This window comes from Suncus etruscus, chromosome 1 (assembly GCF_024139225.1).
Source record: "Suncus etruscus isolate mSunEtr1 chromosome 1, mSunEtr1.pri.cur, whole genome shotgun sequence".
Taxonomy (NCBI): Eukaryota; Metazoa; Chordata; class Mammalia; order Eulipotyphla; family Soricidae; genus Suncus; species Suncus etruscus.
The window spans coordinates 115931998-115958727 of NC_064848.1; the positions used below are offsets into that span (position 1 = coordinate 115931998).

At 38.7% G+C, this 26730-nt stretch overlaps 1 protein-coding gene across 1 annotated transcript in view; it reads left to right on the plus strand.

Annotated features, from left to right (window-relative positions):
• Positions 1-26730, plus strand: part of PRKAR2B (protein kinase cAMP-dependent type II regulatory subunit beta) — a 128364-nt gene that overhangs the window by 59373 nt on the left and 42261 nt on the right. The window contains exon 3 of the mRNA XM_049783486.1: positions 25107-25159. Coding sequence (XP_049639443.1) covers positions 25107-25159 — 53 coding nt within the window. The remainder of the gene's footprint in view (positions 1-25106; positions 25160-26730) is intronic.

Sequence of the window (26730 nt, forward strand, 5' to 3'; positions counted from 1 at the left end):
AAAGAGACCCGACCCCTGAAGTTTCCTGGCACAAGACCAACTCTAGGCTCCAGGCAAGCTAGATCGTCCAATCCAAGACATTGTCTGTAGTGCCAACACACTTTTATTTTTCACACAGTCTCTGTTGTTGGTATCATGTTTCTGTATTCAAGATCCTGGAATCTACATATCCTACATTGAAGTCAGGATGTGGAGCTTCCTCTCCTTTCACCTCACAATCAAATGGCAACACAGGGAGCCCTGTCCTGGAAGCAGGTCGTTGTTATTGTTAAGTCTTCTCAGTGTTAAGGGAAGTCTCTTTTGAGCAGGTCGATGTCTGAGCAGTGTAGGGTCTTCCGTGGTAGAGGATCACTTCCAGGTGATGTTATAGAAAAGCCTGGATGTTTCGTGGATGGCTTCCCTGGTTCAGGGGTGAATGGAAAATGCCCTTTCTTCTGAGGTCTGTGCCAGGTCGTTATGTCAATGTTCAGGCGTAAGGTCCCTTTGCACTACAAGATTTGTGTGTTCCAATCTCTATTAGATAGGATCTTATTTGTATGTATAGTATTTTCCCATTTTAATGTGCCTATGCAAAAAAGGAGCAATGCCACGTGGCGCTATTGGCGCATATGGGGGCCATAAGAACAAGTCCAATGATATGGTTCAATCATAAGCATTAAACTGGGGGACTCTTTCACCAAAATTCCTTGTTAAACAGCTCATAAAGAGAAGATAAAAAGTGGTTAGAATCATCACTGTATAAGACAACATTTAGTAAGAATTATAGCTGTCAGAGAAAAAACACAAAATATTCTAAAGAAATACGTGTCCATTTTATGTATCTTGAAACAGTTTGGGGTTGTTGCACACAATGCACGGCTTTGGTCTGTGATTAGGATTGTACAGTACTGAAGTTAAAAAGAGTAATGTAGGTTAGTGACGTTTGGGGGGGGGTTAGAGAGTTAAGGAGTAAAAAAGAGCTTTGTAGGGTTGTGGGATAGGGCAGAATACAAAATGAACATTCTGGAGACGCAAAACATAACATAAGGATAAGGAATACTCTTAATGCTTAAAGTGTGTGCCCCCGCGCAATTCTGTAGTTTTTGGATGCATAGGGAGGAATTTCTCACCCCCCTTCCCCCATGGCCCGATTAACCAGGCGTGGCCCTGAAGACCTGCCTGGTGTGGGGGGATCTCAGTCCCCTGGACTAAGTGGTCAGCCCAGGGGGACTGTGGCTAGCTGTCCTGCCCAGAGCCCCCAACATACCAGTCAAAGACACCCAGAAGTCCTGGCATGCAGAGTGTTCTGAGCCCAGCCCTGCCTCTGTAGTTTTTGGATGCATAGGGAGGAATTTCTCACCCCTCCCCCCAGGGCCCGATTAACCAGGCATGGCCCTGAAGACCTGCCTGGTGTGGGGGGAATCTCGGTCCCCTGGACTAAGTGGTCAGCCCAGGGGAGCATTATAAATCTTTTAGCTTTTTCTTTATATTTTTGTTGACACCATAACAAATATAGGTTGCTATAGCAATGCTAGGTGCTCTTTTTTTTCTTTAGTCTTCTTTTATTTTTAATTTATCTGGCATATATCTGTCAAGATATCTTAAATATCACATTTGATAAAGTATATTTTAGGTTGATATTTGACCCTCAGAGTCCTCAAAAACCTATATTCGGAGCCAGGACAATATTACACTGGATAGCATATTTCCATTGCATGTAACTGACCTGGGATCACTTCCCAGGATCCCTTATGGTCCCCTAAGTCCACCAGGAGTGATTCCTGGGTGCAGAGCCAGCAAAAAACCCTGAACTCTGCCAGGTGTGGCCTCCTCAACCTCTCCCCTAAAAAAGCTTAAAATAAAGGATTGGAGAGATAGTCCAACAAGTAGGGTGCTTTTCTAACCCTTGGCTCACCCAGGCTCCATCACCAACACCCTGTTTGGTTCCTTGAATACTGCCAGGAGTAATTCCCGAGTGCAGGTCCAGGAATAACACCTGAACATTGCCAAGTGTAACCCCGAAACAAAACAAACAATCAAGACCAAGACAAAGCAAAACAAAAATAATACATTCAATTACTTTATAGTCCTATTTTCTAATTTCCAACATGGACCTTTCCATTTGACCCAGCTGTGGTAGCCTCTGTAGTCTAAACAAACTGTCTTTGATTAAAAACATATCATGTAGGGGCCGGAGAGGTAGCATGGAGGTAGGGTGTTTGCCTTGTATGCAGAAAGACAGTGATTCGAATCCCAGCATCCCATATGGTCCCCCGAGCCTGCCAGAAGCCATTTCTGAGCTTAGAGCCAGGAGAAACCCCTGAGCGCTGCTGGGTATGACCCAAAAACCAAAAACCAAAAAAAAAAAAATTATGTAATTAATCCTCACCTACTATCTAAGTAAGTTGTTACATCATCCTTATTTTATAGACAAAAAAAAACAGAAGCACAGAAGTCAAGCAGCTTGTCTCAGGTTCTGTGGACGTTCCACCAGAGCATGAGCTTATTAAATAAGCAGCTTTTCCAGTGGCTTCTCAGCAGACTTCCACAGGCTAAAGCACCACTCAGGTGCCATCCCAAAGGAGTCTCTCCAGGGTAGTGCAGTTCTTCATTGAGTACACTTGATGCATATATACCAGGGCCAACTATTTCTGTGCCTGTCCTAGGAAAGCAACATATCGGCACAGTAAAAAGATTGCAGTAAATGAGGTGGCAGGGCTTGGGATGAGTCTGGGGGAAAGAATTTTGTGTGCAGACAGCTGGCAAGAATGAAGGTTTGTTTTTCCCCACATTATGTCATTTGATTGCTTAAGAGAGATACATCAATCTGCTTTTCAAGATTTTAACCCCATATGATTTTTACATAGCTGGAATTTATGTAATCAAAGTCACATCTTGTAGCATATTTTATGGATGAGGGAAAGCTGAAATTCCTGATGATTAGTAGTATACAAAGATCACACAAGAAATCATGGGATTTTCTAGAAAATCTGTCTAGAGTACAGGCCGGTGTGGGGTGAGGAGGAAGAACACTTGGGATATTGGTCATAGGAATGTTGCACTGGTGAAGGATTTATATATATATATATTAAAAAATTAAAAAAAAAGAAATCATGGGGAAATGACGGAGCTGGCCTATGAATCTGGTTTGACTCCTGTCTGATTTGACTCTTTACCACACTATAAATGAGTCACCATGTAATCTAATATAATCTAAGAGAATATACATATATACAAACATATATTTTGCCTTAATATGAGGCTTCTTAAACTTTCCACTGGTGACTCCTATCTCCTGAGACATGCAACACAGGTGAGCACTGCCAGAAACACTTGAATTCATTATGCCATTAATTAAGAATTAATTTGTATCTGTGCATTCAGAAACCTTTTACTGTAGCCAATTTTTACTATCCCCATATTTAGTTATGTCGTGCCATGTGGGATCATGACCCTAGCTTAAGAAGGGAGGCCTTAGAGGATGAATCAATCGCCCTAACCAGGCTGTAAACGAGTAAGAGTGCAGGGGCCCAGTTTAGTTTATGTACTGCACAACCATAAGCCCAAGCAGAGCTTCACAACTAGTCAGAGTTGTTTCCATGTATTTCACTAAAGCTGGATGCTCTTTATCGATGCCAAAACTAAATTGTTATATTTAAAAAATAAATTGTGTACAGGGTTTATTTTCATAAAAACACAGGCTTAAACAGTGCTTCTGAAAGTTATGGAACTATAAAGAGTTAGCTTTATTTATTTTGCAGGATTTGGTGGAAGAGCTTAATTCTGCAGTCTACTTTATCATATATATTCTTAATATCATGGGATTCTGTCAGGATCTCTTGAGTTCTGTATCACCTGCTTTTGCTAGAGTTTCACTGATTCCACAAAGAGTCTGAACTGGTATTTTGCAGTGCCATTTTTGTATCAATGACTGCTCTATGGCTTTATTCTTAGATATTTTTGTACTTGGTTGAACTTTTATTATCTGTTTCCTGATCTTTTTGAGCCAGTGTCCCCTCATCACTTACTCACTTTGCTTGTATGCATGGCATGAACTTAAGTGAAATAGTGAGTTTATTGAAATGTTGGGCATAGAGTATTTGCAAAATCACCAAATGACAGGATGGGCAGGAATGTAACTTGCCTTTAGGAGTGTCTGGAGTGTGAGGTTTGTTTCCCCCATCCCTGCTCCTGGACACTATCAGGGCATCTGCAGCACTTGCCTCTGACTGTCTTACCTGTGAGCTACTTTTCTTCCAGGTGCAGCCTCTTCACACTTTGCAGTATTAGCTATGATTAAGAGACTGATCTACCATTTTCTCTGATTGAGGCCTCAGAAATACCCAGGAAAGCTTTCTAATTAATTAGCCCAGCTATCCTGGATTCTTTCTTGTTTGCCCATCTGGGGTCCACTCTATGACACAGGGCTTAGAAACCTTGACCTTGTATGGGACTAATTTAGCTGACCTATTTTGAATGATTAGAAACATGTCTGCAATTGAGGCCAGAGCAACAGACAGTGTAGGTAGGGCACTTTCCATGCATGCAGCAGACCTGGATTTAGTTTTCGGCACCACATATGGTTCCTTGAGCCTCAATAGGAGTGCTTCTGAGTGTAAAACCAGGAGTAAGCCCCGAGCTAACCTCCCTCCTTACCCCCAAAAGAAAATTGTCTAAGCGCTGGTTTACACTGTTGCCTTAAAGAAGCTTCCTGTCTTTCTCTTGGAAAGCAGCTTTTCCCTGGACCAATTGAGCTGCTTTTCTAGCCTGAGAAGAACATGTGTGCAGTGCAATCGAAGCATTTGCAAGTCAGACAGTTGACAAGCCCTGAACTCTGTGTGCCAGGAAAGTTCAAGTCTCTTGTCTCGCCCCCTGCCTCTTCATAGGTGACCTATTTGGATATGTCTTGTGTGGCTGTGAAATGGTACTATTTTGTAGTAGAATAATGCTTTGCATATAAAATAGCTCTCAATAACAATATCATACAAATGTCTTCTTTCTTCAAAAGAATGCAACTATTATCTTGCACAACAACTCATCTCAGTTCTAAAGGAAAATGTTCCAAAAAAGACGAAATACTTTGTATTTAAACCCCAACTTTTCAAAGAGATTAAGTGGGAAGCTAAAGGTCACCGTAATTTTTCTTCTTACAAATTGTTTCTTTGATGTTATTTTCTTTTGAACATTGAGAGCAACCAACCACCTGGTTCCCCCAATATTATGCAAAATTATTGCATTTTTTAAAATCAGATAGGATGTTTTTCTAGACTCACAAAAATTTTTAATTTGTAATTCCACTTCTTTTTGTGCCAGGAAGGTTTGCTCTTGAAATGATTATATTGATAACTAGAAAAGATTGCTTTCTCTCTGGGTGATTGTGTCATTAGTTTTGTTAAATTAGAAAGTTGTCACATCAGTCTTTGTAAGATACAGCCCTGTGCATTCTCTAATGCTTTCAATGACAAATAAGACTGAACCATGTGTCCAGGACCAACCTGCAGACAGCTGTAGCATCCCATAGCACAGTGGGTCATAGTGAGTGACCCTCACTCTGATTCCACAGCTAACACAAGGATTTTCTTTTCAATTTGTGCCCTTAGTGGTTGACAAGGACTCATAAAACTATCCTTTCTGCAAGAGTTGTTCAGTTCTTGCTTACCTCTCAATGTTTGAATTTTTGAGGGTTTATTTTGGAGGCTGGAGTGATATAGTACTGTGGGTGCATATGACTGATTCAGGCTCAATTCCTGGCACCCATTGTAGTCCCCTGAGCCCAGCCAACAGTGATCAGAGTTAGGAGTAGTCCAGAGCATTGTTAGCTGTGCCATCCCCCCAAAAATGTCTTATTTCTGGAACCCAGAGATGGCTTAATAGGCTTAATAGGCTGAGTATTGTTGCTTTATGCTAATATCTCTTGGCTTCTTTGTTAATTTACATAACACAAATTATAATAGTTGTGTTTTCATGATTTTAATGTACAATGTCACCTTTGCCATCACCCAAGTACTCAAGACCCTCCACCCTGTACTTAATCATGCCTTGTTTGCCTTTGCACCAACCCTGCACCACCCCCACTCCTGCCTGAAGATTTGGTAGTCTTGGTTTTGCCATCAAAGACCAAAGGTTTGTCTTCATTCAATATTGTTTATCCCCTTCTATTTCTGTGTTTCATGGATGACTGAAATCATCTGGTATTTCTCCTTCTCTCTCTGACTTATATCACTTAACAAAATGCCCCCTTGCCTTTATCCAAACTGTAGCAATCTGCAAGATTTCATCTTTTACTTTTGGCTGCCTACTACTCCATAATATATATGCCATAACGTCTTTATTATCTGCCATTAGACATTTGGATGGTCTCATATTCTGGCTTTCATACTTAGCACTGAAATTAACATAAGTGTACATTAAACTTTTAAAACATAGGATTGAAAAGATAGTAAGTATAGTGGATGAGGTACTCGCCTTTGTTTGTGACCAACCAGGGTTCTGTCCCTGTCTGGCACCACATATGGCCTCCTAGCTACTGCCAGGCATGAACCTTGAGTGTAGAGTACTGACCACTGCTAGGTGTGGCCCCCAAAACAAAACAAAAAAGGACAGAAAGACAGAAAAAAAAGAAAGAGAAAGAAGGAAGGCAGGAAGGAAGGAAGGGAAAGAAAAGGAAAGAGAGGAAGGAAGAAAGGAAAGATAAAGAAAAGAGCAAAAGAGAAAGAAAGAAAGAGAGGCTAGAGCCATAGCGCAGCAGTAGGACATTTGCCTTGCATATGGCTGATCTAGAACGGACCACAGTTTGATCCCCGGTGTTCCCTATGGTCCCCTATGCCAGGAACTATTTCTAAGCACATATCCAGTAGTAACCCCTGGGCATCACAGGGTGTAGGATGGAAGGAAGAAAGGAAGGAAGGGAGGGAGGGAGGGAGGGAGGGAGGGAGGGAGGGAGGGAGGGAGGGAGGGAGGGAGGGAGGGAGGTTGGTTGGTTTTTAACATGCAACTCTCAAGGGTGATCTCTGTCTCATGTCAGTCAGTGTTAAAGGTATGCTCAATCAATTCCTTGAGCGATGAATCTGTGTGTATGTTAAGAAGCATATTCACTAAAAAAAAAAAAAAAAAAAGAGGAAGCATATTCAAATCTCAGGTAGTTTTCTCTGCCTCTGAAAACTATCAGTTTGTCCTTTGAAGATATGAATTTGTTGTTGTTTCTAGTTTTAGATTCCAAACTTTAAGTAAGACAGTTATCAGACAGACCTTTTCCTTAAAATAATTTTAGGCTTCGTCCATGTTTTTCTCAAATGGCAGGATTTCCCCTTTTTGTGGTATTTAAAAAAATACATTATGCTATTTTATGATAGTCATCTCTTCATGGGTGCATAGACCATTTCTGTGTCTTTACTGTAACAAACTAAGGTAGGGATATTTTATAAGATACTGTCATTATTTTCTTTTCGGATAATGATGATGAATTGCAGACTCATCTAGTTCTAGGTTTTGTTTTTTGTTTGTTTTGTTTTAGGAATCTTCAGGCTATTTTCCATGGTGTTTGACTCAAGGTCTATCCTAGAAACAGAGCTGAAGTATTCATCTCCTCATCCTTGCCAACACATACCGTATTTATTCGAGTATAACGTGCAAAATTTTCTACCAAAAAAAAAGAAAAAAAAAAGTTTGGGTGCGTGTATAAACGAGGGCTGGAGTGGTGTGGCAGTGGCGGCTGGTCCAATGAGGGTGCAGGCGAATTGTGAGTTCGCACTGCACCTTTTTCGAGCTGCAGCTGTGCACTATATGCAAGGGTGAAGGAAAAAAAAAATCAAGAAACCTGACCTATCTCTTGTGACATCCTGGGTTAACACATCATGGGAAGACATACCAAAAGAAATGATCATCAAGAGTTTTTTTGAAGGCAGGCATCAGCAATAAAATGAACAGCACAGAAGACGACCTGCTGTGGAATTCAGACTCAGAAGAAAGCGAAGAAACTGGAGAAACAGATGTTCCTGCCAGCTGGGACACTGATGAAAAATCAACTCAAGAAGAATGGGAACAACTCTTTACTTTAGTGTATCTGATGATGAATCTGACTTGGAAGCATTTTAAATAAATATTGTTACCGGTCATTTTATTTCGGTATTGTGTTTATACCAGTTTACATTGTCAATAAATGATTTTTATCATGGCTGCACGTGTTCAACAACTTTTTTTTTTGGTCAATTACAATGCTTGGTGTGAAACAAAATTTTATAACGATTTTTAATAGAAAATTAGGTGTGCGCATTATACTTGAATAAATACGGTAACTAACTCTGGTCTCTTTGATAATACCCATAATTAGAAGCTCGGAATTTTAAACTTTGCCTCCTTCATCTGGAAAGGAGAGAGGATCAGCAATGCCTGTCTATTGAAACCATAAAGCCCAAAAGAGCAGGTTTCAGTGTACACATCTGCCTAGAATACATCTGCTAGGAAGATAGTACATACCAATTCTTTAGGGATAGTAGCCTCTAGCTTGGGACCCTCCCCGGCTCTTATTCAATATGTATGGCTGTTTATCTCAGTTCTTTTTTTATAGTGTATGATAACTTGAGCAACATGGACTCTGAGTTCTCAGAAATATTCTAGACTCAAGTCCAAGGAGGAGTCCTGGAGAAATTGATTTGTAGCCCAGGCTGGAAGAGATTGTTGGTGTGTAACCCTTGACATTCGAATTTTTGGGCCTCCTGTGAGATAGAATCCTTAACTTTTTTGAATCTGAGGCTGATTCCAGGCAGTGTCAGAGCTGAAATCATTACAGAACACCAGCAGGCTTCAGAGTAATGTCAGTAGGGGATTAAACCCACACAAGGTGTCAGAAGTGTTGTCTGTGTGATAGTGGTGTGAGTAAATAAAAAACAGCAACATTGTCCCCAGCTCGGACTCAAAGAACAGTCATTTCTCATGTATAAAATGATTCTCTAGTGATTAGAGCCTTTCATTGAATTCTGGAGTTCTGAAATGTTTGTACGTGTGTAAAATTTGTCTGTTTTATTATTACTTTTGGAATGAGAATTTTCTATACTCTTTGCCCTATTGTACTACATGTTGAATTGTGGATTTTACATATTCAGGGTATAGAGGAAGCCATATTATTCCTATAAAGTTGCATAGGCTTTATTTGTTTGTTATTTTGTTTTGGGCCCACATCTGGTGGTGCTCAGGGGTCACTACTGGCTCTGTACTCCAGAATTACTCCTAGAATGCTCGGAGAAACGTGAGCTGCTAAGGATAGAACCGAGGTTGACAGCATACAAGACAAGTATTCTATCTGCTGTACTATTGCTCTGGTCTGGTTGGGGTAGACTTTTTAAAATTAATTTGTTTGTTTATTTATTTATTTGGTTTTTGGGTCACACCTGGCAGCGCTCAGGGGTTACTCCTGGCTCTATGCTCAGAAATCGCTCCTGGCAAGCTCTGGGGTGGGGGGAGGAGGACCAGGGGAATGCCAGGATTCGAACCATTGTCCTTCTGCATGCAAGGCAAACGCCTTACCTCCATGCTATCTCTCCAGCAGCTGGGGTAGCTATTAAAGCATTACTCTTAATCACTTTCTGGAACCATTATATTCATATTATTTTAAGGTGATCTAATGCCTCAGGCCAATATAAAATGCTGAGATGATCATATTATCTGAACAGTTAACATATTTGCACAAATTCTTGGGAAACTTTGTTTGCATTTTAAATTAAAGAATCAGAATTCTTTTCTTTTTTTTTTTTGAAGAGTTTTGCTTTAGCTGTTAGTTTCTGAAAACCCACTATATTACTCAACTACAATGCTCAGAGATTCTCATTAGTCTATTTTCTGCAAAGCACAGTATAATTTCCAGTTATAGTACTATAGTCTAGTACAAAGAATTCTGCTCTCTGCTACTTAATATCACTGAAAAGCAGATAATCTTATTAAGGAATTATAGTGATTATTAGCAATCACATTTATGGACCTTAAAATAGTATTAATGATTTTCAAGATATATTTTTTAAGATATATTCTTAATAAGAATTATTCTCCAGCTTATTTTTTATTCTGCTGATAATATTCTCGGCCATTTATAAGTTTTACACTTTCAAATAAAATATTTTACCTGGAATAAAGTATTTGGAAAATATCCAAAAACTGAGTCCTTGGTTATATGCATTTTTCCTTCATTTTTATATTTTTCTTATTTTCTTCTGATAATAGGAATATTAATGGCTACATGAGGTTTTACTATACTAAGGACAGCAGCTGAGGAGTCTTACAATGTTCCTACCTTTCTCTGAATCCCACAATACATTTCTATGCTATAAACAGACATCATGTAGAGTATTAGACCTGTCCTCTTCTGGACTCATCCTAACAGAAACATTTAATGTTGACATGATTCTTTTTATAAGCCATTGAATAATGTGTCTTCTCAGCTGTTCCAGAATAACAAAAATCTGTTGTTATTTTAATGGATGCCAGCTGTTTCTAAGACGTAATGCATAAATGTAGAGTGTGATAGAAAGAAAATAGATTGAGTATAGAGTACAGTGATTAAGTCCACTCACTTCATTATTTTGGAAAAAATCTTGAGTAAAGTACAGTTTAGCATATACATGAAGATTCTGATATAATTAAGACAGTTTTTTTCTTTGGAACCTTATTTTTTGGGGAGTGATAGATCTTCCAAGTAGCCCTTAGGAGTCCCAAGGTCCCTTCCCAATGATTCTTAGTCAACTGGATCAGCAGTTATTACCTAGGTCACTTGGTTGTGATTCAGGGCCTGCCTCCAGGGCTGAACCCAGGAACTTGGGGTCCAGAGATCAAGTGCTAGGTAGGGATCTAAGCAGTCAGGCACCTACAAGGCATAGGATAGCTCTTTAATCTGGTACTATCTCTCGCTTCTGAAGGTATTTTAAGAAATAAATTAATCTCTTTTAAAAGTAGACTGAATAATTTGGTTTCTATAGTCTCAGTGGGAACATATCAATAAGAACATATCAGTCAATGAGCAGATTCCACTTACTTGAAGTTCTCGGTTCCTGCATATTTTCCTCTCAGCAACACTGATTTCTAGAGTTTTGGACATGAGCACTGTGAGCATTTGTGAAATCTGCATGACTTTTGATGATACAGTCACTTAAAGAGTAAACAATTGATTTTAGAAACAGAAAACAGTTGGTGCATTCTGAAATCCTTTCCTAAATTCATCTTCCTAAAGGACAATGAAGATACTGATTTGATATCAACTGGGGATGTTTTTATTTTTTTTATTTTATTATATTATATTTTATTTTATTTAGGTAGTTTGTAAAGGGCTGATTGCTGAAGCCTCACTGATAATGTTTGAGAAAGTTAGAACGAATTAGATTAAATGAAAACTGTGTTTTTCTATCAGTTTACCAAGACAGGGTTATATAGTTAATTATCTTTTTTTCTCCCCACCCATAGTTAATTATCTTTATCAAAATCTTTATAGTAAAATTCTGCTGACTTGAATATAGTTAATCTCTGAATTAAATTTTTACCCAAGTCCTGTTTAATGAGGCATGCCAACATTTCTGCAAAGTAGGTACAGGATATATTTATATTGTCCTTTGTATAGCTTAATTAGCACCAGTAATATGGTAGATTTGTGCAACTTTTCATATTCTGGTAGAAAATTAAAAATTATTAGTCTATTAAAATTTGAAAGGCATTTTAAGAAAAGATCAATGATTCCATTTAGAGTTTATAGACCCCACTCTAGATTTTAAAGCTATAAACTTGTACAGCATTTCTTAGTTCTTGTGAAATTGATATCATTGTCCTCCTTCTTCCCCTTGCAAGCCCCTAATAGAAATGAAGGCAGAGAGAAGAAAACCATGAGATTAGAGTCTCATTGATTTGTTTGACTATTAGGATTCTTCACAGTATTTGGCTCTTTCTCCTATGAGAACAGCATAAAATTATAGTTTCATAATTCTTTTTTTGGGGGGGCATACCCTATGATGCTCAAGGGTTACTCCTGGCTATGCGCTCAGAAATCGCTCCTGGTGACCCTATGGGACTCCGGGGGATCAAACCGCGGTCCGTCTTAGGTCAGCTGTGTGCAAATCAAATGCCCTTACCACTGTACTACCATACTGGCCCCAGCTTCTTGATTCTTAAATTAGGATTGCCTGTCACTTGTCCCATGAAATATGAAATATATATGTATATAGATATATATGTAGTGTTTATATAAATTCCCCAGAGGAAATTTATATATATATATATATATATATGTCTGTATATATGTATATATAGATATAGAAGTCAGACATAACTGTCAGACCTTTTTCTTAAAATAATCTTAGGCTCCATCCATGTAGATATAGATATACATCACTCTCTCTCTCTCTCTATATATATATATATATATGTGTGTGTGTGTGTGTGTATACACACAGTCTCTCTCTCTCTCTCTCTCTCTCTCTCTCTCTCTCTCTATATATATATATATATATATATATATATATATATATATTTCCACTGGGGTTGCAATGAATCCTCAGGCATAATTTTAGGGGTGTTAGTGTGTTGTTGGTTTTGGGGAGATGGAGGTCCCACTCTTCTCTCTGATTGGGTATAGGGATTCTCCAGATCTAACACAAAGTAACCGGAAACAAGCAGCTTATTTTATTGAAATTTTTCTTGATGTGGAAAGTTTTACAAGATGAAGGCTAAAATGCGTAGCCAGAAGGGAAAGCTTTAAATAAAATTTTTGACAAAGACGCAATAAATATGTGAAGAATTTATAAGACTTAGGGGAGGGCCCGGAGAGATAGCACAGCGGTGTTTGCCTTGCAAACAGCCGATCCAGGACCAAAGGTGGCTGGTTTGAATCCCGGTGTCCCATATGGTTCCCCCGTGCCTGCCAGGAGCTATTTCTGAGCAGACAGCCAGGAGTAACCCCTGAGCACTGCCGGGTGTGACCCCCCAAAAAAAAAAAAAACCAAAAAAAAAAAAAAAAGACTTAGGGGCTTGGGCTATATTTATCAATTATTTTTGACCTTTTTATATCATGAAACAGACATAAGCCATTGTTCCAGATAGTAAGTAGTAAAGCATTAACAAGGTGTGTTTATTCTGCTTTCACAAACTGAAATTCACTCTCGAATCAGGGTAATTTTCTTCTTTTACAGAAAAAGAGCAAGGTGGGAATAACTGAGTGACCTCCCAGATCTTTATTTTTATTTATTTATCGTTTTGGGACCACAGTTGATGATCCTTAGGGCTTACAGGGATTACTATAGGTGGTACTTGGAGGTTGAAGCTATGATTGAAGCTATGGTGGCTGTTTGCAAAGCAAATATCCTTTTGGGGGGGCCACATCCAGTGATGCTTAGAGGATACTCCTGGCTATGAGCTCGGAAATTGCTCCTGGCTTGGGAGATGATTATATAGCATTCTGGGGGCTCGAACTGTGGTCCATCCTGGGTCAGGTGTGTGCAAGGAAAAATGCCCTATTGCTGTGCCATCCCTCTGGCCCCTGCAAGGTAAATATCTTATCAGCTATAATGTAGCTCTAGCCCCATGCTTTCTCTTGATTACTTTCTCACTTATCATGCCAATGAGATTAAAAAATTCTTATTGAAGTGATATTGGTTTATATCTAGTAAGATTTTTTTTTTGTTTTTTGGGCCACAACCGATGATGATCAGGGGTTACTTTGGGCTATGCGCTCAGAAATCGCTTCTGGCTTGGGGGACCATATGGGACACGGGGATCGAACTGTGGTTCATCCTAGGCTAGCTCTGGTAAGGCAGACATCTTACTGCTTCATGCCACCACTCTGGCCCCTATCTAGTAAGATTTTAATACCACAGATATACTACATATTTGCATATGTATGTGTATGTACTTTATCAGAGGAAAATTGAGTTGCTCTTTTCCTTTTTCCAGTCTGTCTCCCTAGTTAAGAATGCTTGCCATTGGGGCCGGAGAGATAGCACAGCTGTGAGGCATTTGTCTTGCAAACAGTGGTTCAAATCCTGGCATCCCATTTGCCCCCCCCCCCCCCCCCCCCCCCCGTGCCTGCCAGGAGCGATTTTTGAGCAGATAGCCAAGAATAACCCCTGAGCACAGCCGGGTGTGACCTCCCAAAAAAACCCAAACAAACAAACAAACAAAAAAGAATGCTTGCTAGTACTACAAGTATTTGCCATAGCAATTAGACAAGGAAAAGATATCAAAGGCATCCAGATAGGAAAGGAAGAGGTCAAGCTCTTACTGTTTGCAAATGACATGATACTATATTTAGAAAATCCTAAAAACTCTATTAGAAAGCTTCTAGAAACAATAGGTTTGTTAAATCTAAAAATTTAGTATGCGGGGCCGGAGAGATAGCATGGAGGTAAGGTGTTTACCTTTCATGCAGAAGGTCATCGGTTCGAATCCCGGCATCCCATATGGTCCCCTGTGCCTGCCAGGAGCAATTTCTGAGCACGGAGCCAGGAAAAACCTCTGAGCACTGCCGGGTGTGACCCAAAAAACACCAAAAAAAAAAAATTTAGTATGCAAAAAGCCATGGCTTTTCAATATACAAATAACAAAAGAGAATAAAGAAATATTAAATAAATAATCCCATTTACAATGTATCTCAGAAAATCAAATACTTTGAAGTCAATTAAAGAAGTAAAAGACCTATACAAAGAAAACTACAAAACACTACTTCATGGAATAAAAGAAGATACAGGGAAATGGAAACATACCCTCCTCATGGGTTTGTAGGATTAACATGATTAAGATAGTAATAATTACCAAAGCATTGTACAGAATTAATGCAGTCCCTAGAAGGATATTTGTGACATTTTTTTTTTCAAAGAAATAGATCAAACACTCCTGAAATTCATATGGAGAAATAAACCTCCACAAATAGCTAAAGCAATTCTTGACCAAATAAAATCACTTTCCCCAGCTTTATATTGTAGTATAAAGCAGTAATCATTAAAACAGCATAGTATTGGAATAAAGACATATCATCAGATCAGTAAAGTACACTTGAATATTCTGAGACTGATCCTCAGGTATATGTTCAATTGATTTTTGATAAAGGGGCAAGAAATACAAAGTGGAACAATGGTGCTCCGGCCCCATTATCTTTATCAAGTGCTTTTAGAAAAATTGATAAACTACATGCAAAAAAGTGAATATGTAGATAGAATACTACATGGCACTGAAGCTAAAGGCCTCTTTAAGGGTGAAACATCACTATCCAAGCAAGTGGAACCAAAGATAAACAAATGGGACTACATTAAACCAAGAAACTTCTGCATCTCAAAGGAAATGGTGACTAGGACACAAAGACTCCAGAATGAGAGAAACTATTCAGCCAATACCCATCTGATTAATAACCAAGATATACAAGGCATTGGTAGAGTTTAACAAAAAAAAAATCTAACCCCATTCAGAAATGGGGAGAAGAAATGAACAGGTATTTCCTCAAAGAATAAAGACAGAGGCCAATGGCACATGATAATTTGCTCCACATCATTAATAATTAGGGAGATACAAATCAACTATCTCATACCACAGAGACTGATAACACATCACAAAGAACAATAACCAGTGTTGGCATGGATGGCTGCCTCATCACTCAGAATCACTGTTTCCCCCAGTGGCCTGCCTTATCACTGATCCTTTAGGTTTCCCTGGGGGGATGCTGATCTGACCACAATTTTTAGGTACACCAGTTGTTGGGCTGATATCACCAGGGCTTTTTGGAGCAAGTGTGGACACCTTTCCCTATATTTCCCTTCTTCCAGGAAAGCCTGGCAGCTGTAACCTTGCCCACAACACAACCACCATATTCAAACTAGGCCAGCTCCATAGACTCACTCCTTTCTTGAACAAGATATAAACTATACCATGAAAGGTTATGGCCACACCAGCCCACACAACACAAAGTTGGCCATCTCAGGAGGAGATGGTGGGTCAAGCCCCCACCCTGCTGAAGCCACACTTGCTGCTTCTGTCACCCAGAATCACTGTTTTCCTGATAGTCCTGTCTCGTCACTGATCGTTTACAGTTCCTTTTGAGAATGCTGATCTAACTACACTCAGGTACTCTGGTTCTTGGGTTGATATCACCAGGGATTTTTTTTGGACTGAGTGTGGCACTGTCCCCCACATCTTCCTTTTTCTTGGCATGTATAGCAGCTGTAGCCATGCCCATAAACACAGTTGCCATGTTTGAACTGGGCCTTCTTCCAGGAGATGCTGCAGCTAAATAGATGCTCCTTAAATCTGTAGTATTTTGACTTTGAAATTCTGGATAACTTCATTTCTTTGATGCTGTCATTCCTATAAGGAACACCCCAATTTAACAGACTAGGCATATAATATCAAGAACTTACTCAAGTTTCTACCATTTTATTAATGATACAATAATTTTTACAAATGAGCTTGCTATTCTTTTTTTCCTCTTTTCTTTCATTTTTTAAAAGTTTTTTGAGGGGTTTGGGACACACCTGGCGGTGCTCAGGGGTTATTCCTAGATCTGCATTCAGAAATTGCTTAGAGGTAGGCTTGGAGGACCAATGGGAATCAAACCAGGGTCCATCCAGTGTTGGCCACGTTCAAGGCAAAAACCATACCACTGTGTTATTGCTCTGGATTCTCTTCCATTTTATTTTTAATTTTTTCCATTTTTTAATAACTTTACTTTCACTTATCTGGAAGCAAATGTATTATAATCAACTATGTCAACTATGTGATTCATTTTCTTTAAAAAATAAAATTTAAAAATTAGAAATTGAGCTTCCATATTATCCAGCAAAACCATTCCTAGTGATATACCCTAGGAATCCAAAATCACCATGCAGAAAAGTCCCCTGCATTCCTTTGTTTGTTGCAGTACTATTTACAATAGCCAGAATCTGGAAACCACCCCAAGTGTTGGAGAACAGATGAGTGGCTAAAGAAACTGGTACATCTATACTATGGAATAACTACAGAGCTGGTAGAAAATATGAAGTCATGAAATTTGCATAGATAGATGCAATACATAGATGAATATGTTCAGTGAAATGAGTCAGAGGGAGAGGGATAGACAAGAAAGACCCCACTTATTTGTGGAATATTAAAAGAAGGGTAGTATGGTAATAATATCCAAAGAAAATAGATATGAAGACAAGGGGGACCAATCCATGATAGGAAGCTTTCTACAAGTAGCAGGAGAGTGCAATTAAGGCAGAGAAGGGACCATTCTGACAATGATAGTTGTCAGTGATCACTATGGATAAGAACTGGGTGCTAAAAGAGATAAAGTGATCAGCATGATATTCGTTATCATGTTTCAAACCACTGTGTGTAAAAGGGGGAATTTTTAGAAAAAGAAAGGAAATTAGGGGGGAGAAAGAATGAGAAAGAGGAGAAAAATGTCAAATTTTTAACAGGAAGGGGTAAGGGCGCGAGGGTAACTGGGTGGACATTGGTGGTGGAAATTGTGCACTGGTGAAGGGTGTTTTACATCACATGACTGAAATTCAATCAAAAATACTTTGTATCTGGGGAAAGCAATTCTATTATGTAAGTACAGTATTTAAATGAAGTAATTGAAAAAAATTAAAAGAAAAATGCTTGGGGAGCCAGAATAATAGCACAGCGGGTTGGGGGTTTGCCTTGCATGCAACTGACCTGGCTCAATCTTCAGCATCCCAGATTGTCTCCGAAGCCTTCAAGGCCTAATTTATTAGAGCAGAGTGAGGAATAACCCTGGAGTACTGACAGGTGCGGCCCCAAAACCAAACACCCCCACTCAAAAAAAAAAAAAAAAAAAAGGAACGAAAGAAAGAAAAGAAAAAAGAATGCTTACTTTTTATCTAGGGTTTGTAAAGATACATTTTCCCCCCATTGTGTGAGGTGTTTCCATTTCAATGAGCTACGTTTAATCATACTGAATTGTGGTCTGTTGTCTAATACACCTGTGCCTTTATAATAGCTTTCTTTAAAGCTTATTATTTTTAAATAAATATGCTAGAAACAGCATTTTGAGAAAACTGAAAAAGTAAGTCCTCTTTATTTTAAGAAGCCCACACCTCCCCCCTGCCCCGTGGAGGTGTGTAAACTATGCAGTCTCTGCATAGAATATTTGCTTTTGATTCTTTCAGAAAATATTGTTTGAGAGTGTCTTAGTGCTATGTGTCAGGACTTATGCCGGGTTTGGAGTCCCAGGAATGGGCCCTTCAGTCTGATTCCTTTATTCTTTGTTAGATTAAGTGCTAATAGGGTTCAATGAATATAAATATATGTGTAGCACTGGATGCTCTGTACTGATTTTTATATATTACCACTAAAATATAGGAAGGACTTGGTGAAAAATCTTGGGAGTTAGACTAACCCTATTTGTAACATAATAAGGATACCAGACTGGAGAGAGAGAGCAGAGGATGGGGTGCTTGCTTTGCTGACCTGGGTTCAATCCCCTGCTTCCCATATGTTTACCAGGAGAGATTCCTGAATGGAGAACCAGGAGTATGCCCTGAGTACCACCAGGTGTGGCCCCCAAATGAAACAAAACACAATGAATAAGAAAGATACTTGCTCTTAGTCCTGGGTTGCTGGCGAAGAATCCCTGACATTCTTGCAACTTCCTGACTGATAGGACATTCTTTGATGTGCCACTTGGTGACTCCTGGCTGAAAGGGTTCTACATGGAGGAGGGCTGGGCCCCAGGAAAACCAAATGTGAGTAAATATTCAGAGAGTAAATTTTCTGGAGCTGAAGCAATAATACAGTGGGTAAGGCCCTTACCTGGTATGTAGCTGACCTGGATTCTATCCCTGCACCCCATAACATCCCCTGGAGAGAACACTGAATCTAGAACCACTATGACAATGATAGTTGGAACTGATCACTCTTGACAATAGCTATGCATTGAGTGGAGATAACTAATATGTATTGTATCCCTTTATTAACAATAGTGCAAACCAATGTCTAAAAGGAAAAAAGGATGAGAGAGAGAGGAGAGACAGGAAGAGGAAAACTGGGGGCATTGGTGGCAGGAAATGTTCATGGGTGAAGGATAGTGTACATTGTAAAACTGAAACCCAATCATGAACACCCAGTCACGTAAATATGCTGTTTAAATAAAAGGGAATTGTGGTAGATACACAAGAGAAGGAGCACTCAGCTATAAGAAAAGATGTAATCATGCAATTTATTGCTATTATGGAACCAGAGGGTATTATACAAAGTCAAATCAGTCAGAGGAAGTGAGAGAGATACAAAATGGCATCTCTCATATGTGATGAAGTAAAGAAACATAGTAGAACAACAAAAGGCAACAGAACCTGAGAGTTGGTCTATAGAACTAAGCTTATCCGGGAGTCTGGGATAGAGGTAGGTGGTGGTGAGGAGGTAGGTCCTTGGGATACTGGTGGAAGGAAGTGGGCATTCTGGTGGTTGTGGGTTGGAATGATGTATACATGAAGCTTTTGTTATAATATTATAAATCATGGTGCCTCAATAAAGATAGAGTATTTTCCTCTAGGGAAAAAAAGAAAGTAATCTAGTATCCAGAGAACTTTCCCTTGGGGTATGCCTGTGAAAGGGGGTACATAGAGAAGGCACAGAGGGCACAGAGACCTAGCACCCCTCCCTCCATATCTTAGAGTGTGCATCTATCTCTTGTATATGTTTATTGCTCAGTTGTCTCTTTCATAATAAACCAGTAATAATAAGGACAGCACTTTCCTGCATTCTGTTATCATTCTAAGTAGAACATTAACCTTGAGGAGGGCATCATGGAATCTCTAAGTGACAGCCCCAAGCTTTGAAGTATGGTCCTGGGAATTGTGATTAGTGTCTGAAATGGAAACACTCTGATCGGCAGAGCCCTGCAACTTGTGGGATAGACAATACAATCTTCAACGTAGATAGTATGGTCATATTTGAATTGTTGGGTAAATAGTTTATTTCAGAGAGTAAGTATATGGTATCAGCAAAGGCATCGTGTATTTGGCATTAGGAATCTGCGGGGGTGGGTGGTACATGTATGCATAGTACATCTGTGACAATACATATTTAATTGTTAAGATATGAATTAAGAATATTTTAGGAAAAACATTGAGACCCAGGCTTCAGAGGACAGAATTGGTGTAGTTTTCATTTCTTTGTTTTGTTCTATAGGTGACAAGCCACTGCATATTATTCTCCCTGCAGTGTGGAAATCTAGTTATAAACTTGGGACCATTTGGGGGGCTGGTAACTTAGTATAGGCACTTGCTTTACATGTGGTTGATACAGGTTCAATCACCCTCACCCCATATGGTCCCCCAACCACTGCCAGGAGTGATAGATAGCTTAATGCAGAGCCAGAAGTAAGGCCTGAGAATTCCAGGTATGGCCCAAATACTCTAACCCCAATTTTGGACCATTCTGGATGACACACATAGTATCCAAATAGAAATAAAAATATGCACTGATTGACAGGGCAAGATCAGTATAAGGTTTGCTTGAAGAAGCAAGCTTTGTTCTTCACTGTCTTGTAACTTCCACATGGAAAATGTAGTGTGGTTTCTAGGTCACTTGCCCATTGCTGCGGAGGGCTGGTCAAATATATTTCAGAAGGAGAATCTGAAGTGACTGAGGTTATGAAGCATCTTCCAGGCATAGAGCCTTTGATCCTCTCAATTACCACAATGTTACTGAGCAAATCCTTTCCAGGTCATAAGCAGAAACACCTCATTTGCATTCATCCTCTCATGTCCCCATTTGTTAGACAGTGTTGACATTTTAATAAAGAATATCATAAATATATTTTTCATTCGTTTAAAAATCCTAATATTTTTTCTTGTTGCTTATTTATTTTGGGCCATACCCTGTTGAGCTCAGTGCTCAGGATTTACTCCTGGCTCTGAAAGCACAATGCTTGGGACCATATGTGGTGCCGTGATTGGCCATGTACAAGCACATGCCTTACCGTACCCTGTGCTATCTCTTCAGTTCCCTGATATTGTCCTCTGGAAATTCTTAGTTGTTAAAGATGGGATTTGTATATTTTATTTTGCACTGGGCCCTGCAAATTAGCAGTATTGCCTGTTTGTCTGGTTTTCCATGGAAACAGTTACAGAGAGAGGCTTTAGACATAAATGTCCTCATTTTTGCTCCTTGGAGAGCCACAGCCAGCACATAGGCTCTAGACCATCTGGGTTGTCTGTGAATGCCTCGGGCTCTCACAGACTGACACTGTTAAACATTTGATTTACTTGACAAACCTCTTTGCCCCATTTCCTTCTCACCAAGCCACCTTTTAATTATGATTTGGCTACTTCTCTGGCCTGCAGGGTGAGAGCTGGCTGGTCATGTGGACTCCATGCTTCATTCTGGAGTGAATGTTACTAATTTGAAATGTGGTTCTATGCCTCAGTGAGATTCCAGAATGGCAGCCTGCCTGGGGGAAAATGTCCTTTTCTGTTAGAGATCACAGACAAGAGGTCCCAATAGAGCTGGTGAATTCAACAAAGCACTCAAGTGCAGAACAGGGGTCAGGAATGAAATTTTTGTTGTTGGCAACCAGGCAGTGATGGGATCAAGTATTGACTCTGTGGTACCACAGTGGGATATTGGCCAAGATGCATAATCTCCCTGGGTTATCCCTCAATGTTCAACATGCAAGGGATGATACCATAACTACCATAGGGTGGTTGTGAGAAAAGATGCACAGGTCAGTTTCTCTCTCTTTTTTTTAATATAAAATTTTTATAAGCACCATGATTACCGACATGATTGTAGTTGGGTTACAGTCATAAACAGAACATTCCTCTTTACCAGTGTAACATTCCCACCTCTAGTGCCCCCCACCCCCAATCTCAGCACTACTAATCAGAATCAGAGAATTCTTTTTTGGAGGGAAGGGCCTTGTGCTATGCTTCCCTTTGATGGTCCACAGTTGTGGCCATCAAAATGCCTACAGATGGTGCCAAATGTCTTGCCGTTACCAGCAGTCCCACACAAACCTTTTTATTTATTTATTTTATTTATTTTTTTGTTTTTTGTTTTTTGTTTGTATTTTTGAGTTTTTTTAGGCCACACCCATTTGATGCTCAGGGGTTACTCCTGGCTAAGCGCTCAGAAATTGCCGCTGGCTTGGGGGGACCATATGGGACGCCAGGGGATCAAACTACGATCCTTCCTTGGCTAGCACTTGCAAGGCAGACACCTTACCTCTAGCACCACCTCACCGGCCCCTATTATTATTGTTGTTGTTGTTGGTTTTGCTTTTTGGGCCACACCCGGTGATGCTCAGCGGTTACTCCTGGCTTGCGGGGCCAAATGGGACACTGGGGAATCGAACCATGATCTGCCCTAGGTTAGTGTGGGCAAGGCAAATGCACTGCTGCTTGTGCCACCACTCTGGCCCCCTTTTAATTGTATTTTTTATCTCTTATTTTTTAAAAGAAAAATGAGCATACTAAACTTTATGCTATTGTATTAATGACTTTATTGGAGATACAATAATTTTCACAAATATATATTTGCTACTGAACTTTTTCTTCTTTCTTTTTTCTTCTCTTTCATTTTATTTTTTAGTTTTTTCTATTTTCTTTCTGTCTTTCAATAACTTTTTTCCCTTATCTTTAAACAAATTTATTATGATCAATTATGTCAACTATATGATGCATTTTCTTTAAATAAGAAAAATTTTAAAAAAAGAAAGAAAAGAAAGCTAGCGTCAGGTTTTATAGAAACAGCATTAATGATGACAAGATGCATTGCTTGTGAAGTACTTTAGCCAACCTTTCATCTGTCCTCTTTAAATTATCTATTCTGAATAAAGTCCAGATATTGGAAAGTAAATTAAAAAAAAAACTTCAAGAAATTGAAAGAAAAGTGAAACAACAGATCTTAATGTAATCAAATGAAAATAGCATTTCCCATCCAACCAGTCTTCTAAACTCAGAGAAATGGGGTTTGTGGGAAGAATAAGAAGGATGAGTTGAGGGTCTTTGTGATGGTGGTAGTGGTGAGAATTGAGAATCACAGAGGTGAGAGCTAACCCCCTGAAATTCTCTTAATATTGTAAGCTAATGATAATCAGTGAAAAATAAAAATAAAGGGAGAGGGACTTCCAGGTTCCAAAATATGTTTTTTGTGATATGTAATACTGGGTTTAAATAATAGGAGAGTTTTCTTTCCTGAAGATGTTACTACATTATAAATAAACATGCATAATTTGAAAAAAACAAAAACCCTTAGTTTTGCAAGTATAATTAAGAAAGCAAACTGATAATAAGTAACACGACAAATTCATATGAGGGAAGCCACGTTTAGACATAAATTTCCCATACATGAAAACAAAGAGGGGAATAATGTTATTATGCATATAATAGTTAAAGATTATTCAAATTTAATAATGAAAAATTAAAAATCCTTTAAAAAATCTTAAGTTGGCAAAGATTTTAAGCAGGTATATCCACCTATGTTGTATAGTTTAAAGTCTTCCTATGCATCCTTTGTGTTACAATGGATTTGTGTAGTCACTATGGAAATAAATAAGATAATAATAAAGCCTTAAAAATTATCATGGCAGGGGCTGGAGTGATAGCACAGCGGTAGGGTGCTTGCCTTGCATGCGGCTGACCCAGGACTGGCCTGGGTTCAATTCCTGGCTTCCCATATGGTCCCCCAAGCCAAGAGCGATTTCTGAGTGCATAGCCAGGAGTAATCCCTGAGCATCACCGGGTGTGGCCCAAAAACCAAAACCAAAACAAAACATACAAAAAAAAATTTCATGGTAGTCCTAAAGTTTAACTGGCTGAGAGTTTGCTTTCATGCAAACTCATGCTTCTTTGAACAGAGCTGGGAGCAACCCCAAGCACAGAGCCAGGACTAGCTCCTTGAGCACACAGCCCCCTTCTCCCCAATCTTCATATCTCTTAACTTGGAATCTGAAATGTAGACAAGCATTTATTCATGAAGATGTTTATTGCAAGATTGTTTTAGTGAAATCTAGCTAAATGTCTGGCATCAGTCTAGTTAGCTATAATATATGATAGTTAGCAGCCCTTAAAGACAATATTTACAGAAAGCTTCTATCAGCACATGAAAATTTTATGGTGTTAAATTTCAAAGGCAGATTTTAAAATTTGGTAGATAATATGAACTCAATCCTGAATAAAAACCTGGAAAGGAATATGCTGTGTGAGAAAAGTATTTCATCCAGGAAAATTGAATTATGAATAATCTATTAAATATTCTGAACTTTGTATTGTAAATTATTTTGCAACAAACTTAGATTTTATTTTTATTTTTTTTTAGTTTTTAGATGTCAATCTTCTTCTAGCTTCGAAAAAGAAAGAAGCTTAAGCTAGAATAGAAGAGTAAAAGTCAGTTGTCCTTGATTTAAATACAACTTTTTATTGTTAACTTAAAAATGATAGTTGGCACTCTAAGGCAGTATATGAAGAGAATTTCTGGGCATAAAGCCCATGAAGGCAGAGTTCTGATCAGCTGCTACCTTCACAAGTATAGCAAGTTTATATACTGCAGTAAGCTGAATTGCATTGGAAGAATCATACAGTGTCACAGAGTAGTCTAGAAACAGATACCTAACAGTCTTGACTGTTGTACATAGAGGAAAAACAATACTTGTATTACAGTCGGAATTACCATTTTGGTAGTCAGATGGAATCCATATGTGAGACATGTACTAAGTAATAACATTTTTTATTTAACATTTTTTTGGTGAGAGGCACCCAGTGGCGCTCAGGGGTAACTCCTGACTCTATACTCTGAAATTACTCCTGACAGGCTCCAGAGAGCATATGGAATTCCTGGGATCGAACCCAGGTTGTCCGCATTCAAAGCAAGCACCATCCCCACTGTGCTATTGATCTGGCCCTCCAGAAAATGTTTTCTTTGTGCCCAAGTTTTGCTAATTTTCTTTCACATTATTTTAACAAATTCCCTATGAATTTCTTTAAGTCATCAACTTGGGGGTTAAGTACTTACCCTAGATAGGCAGTGAATGAAATTGTGCTTTTTCACACATTAATACAATTTTATTTCTTAATTTTTATTTACAGATATATACTTATATTACATGTTTGTGTATGTGTTTATTTCTTGATGAAACAAATATTTAATTTGTTTTTCTATTTTTATAGTATGTGCAGAAGCTTATAATCCTGATGAAGAGGAAGATGATGCCGAGTCCAGGGTATGTAATTCATTGAATGAATGAATTTTAAATTGGTAGCCCTATGCTGGTAAGAAAGAAATAATAGATTTTAATAGGCACATAGGTTCACATGAGACATAATGGAATTTTGATTTTGTGTCTTTTTCTTGACTTATCTTTGATCACCTGCCTCTACTTCAACTTCTATGCCATTCATTACCTTTATCCTTTACAATCATCTTTGCAATAATTTTCTAGTTTGGGGGGCTACAGAGATAATTATAGCAGGTAGGGCTTACCTTCTATGCAGCTGACTCAAGTTCGATCCCCAGCACACCATATAGCCCCCAAAACACCATCTAGGAACAATTCCTGGGTGTAGAGCAATAAGTAAGCCCTGAGCATCTCTGGGTGTGATCCCAAAGCAAGATAAAAAATAAGAACTTTACTAGTTTGGTTTAATGCACTTTTTAAGCTGTTCTTTTATACTTAATAAAAAGGGAATTAAATGAGAGGTTGTTGTACCTGGAAATGGTGAGTAATCATTTTGCCTTTTTTGGTATATACCTTGCAAGGATTTTTCTGCTCTATTTGTCTTTACAAATATAAGACCAAATACATTTCTATAGGCATGAAAACTATTTCGATGAGATTGAGTTTTATTGTGCATCCCTAAGTCATTACATCATTAAGCTCCCTGAAGTCCTGGTAGAACCAAGAGGTAGAAAGATCAGGAGTTTTGTGCTACATAGAAGACATTGAAGGAAATCCTTTTTCCTTCCCATCTCTACTGGGAGTTCCAGCACCAAAATCATGAGGAACTTATTCATTCACTGCCAGAACCTAAATTATTTTGATTAAATCCACAGATCCCTGTCTGAAAATGATGATGTTCTGACATCAATATCCTTTACTAATATTGGATTATAGGATGTGCTGTTGCGACTCTCTGTGACCAGAAATACTAGAACTTTTTGATGATGTGTTTGATTTATGATTCTAGCAGGAACAGTAGTGGGTAAATGAAGAACTTTATATTTGTAAACAGCACAATATAACTTTGTAACTGCTTAATAATAAATCAGCAAAGATCTAAATTTAAAGAAGTATATTAAATTTAAAAATAGCATATAGTATCTTGTATGCTAGATAACTTTTAAGAATCATTTGATTCATGAGATATGTAAAGTGAAATAGCTAGATTACTTCAATTAATTTTTACTGCGGTTTTTTGTGTGTGTGAGATAGGCATCAGGGTGAATCTATAGCAGTTAAAATTCACGTGGCAGCATAAAAGGACCCACTCATATTGAAATTTTTTAAACAATTGGGAAAGATTATTGACATATGATTAGAATGCTATAAAATTTCAGATGGAGTTCAAACAAACAAACAAAAATACCAGGCTGTAGTCAGCAAAAAGAGAACTGCTTTTGTCTGGAAATCTGCAGCAGGAATAGAGGAATTGTGTTACAAAAGGGACTCAGCTCCCAGATGCTATTATTGATATATCCAGAAAGAACCTGCAAGGGCCAAAGAGATAATATTACAGGCTGAGTGTTTGCCTTGCTGGCTGCTAACCCAGGTCTGATCCCTAGTTTCTCCTTGGT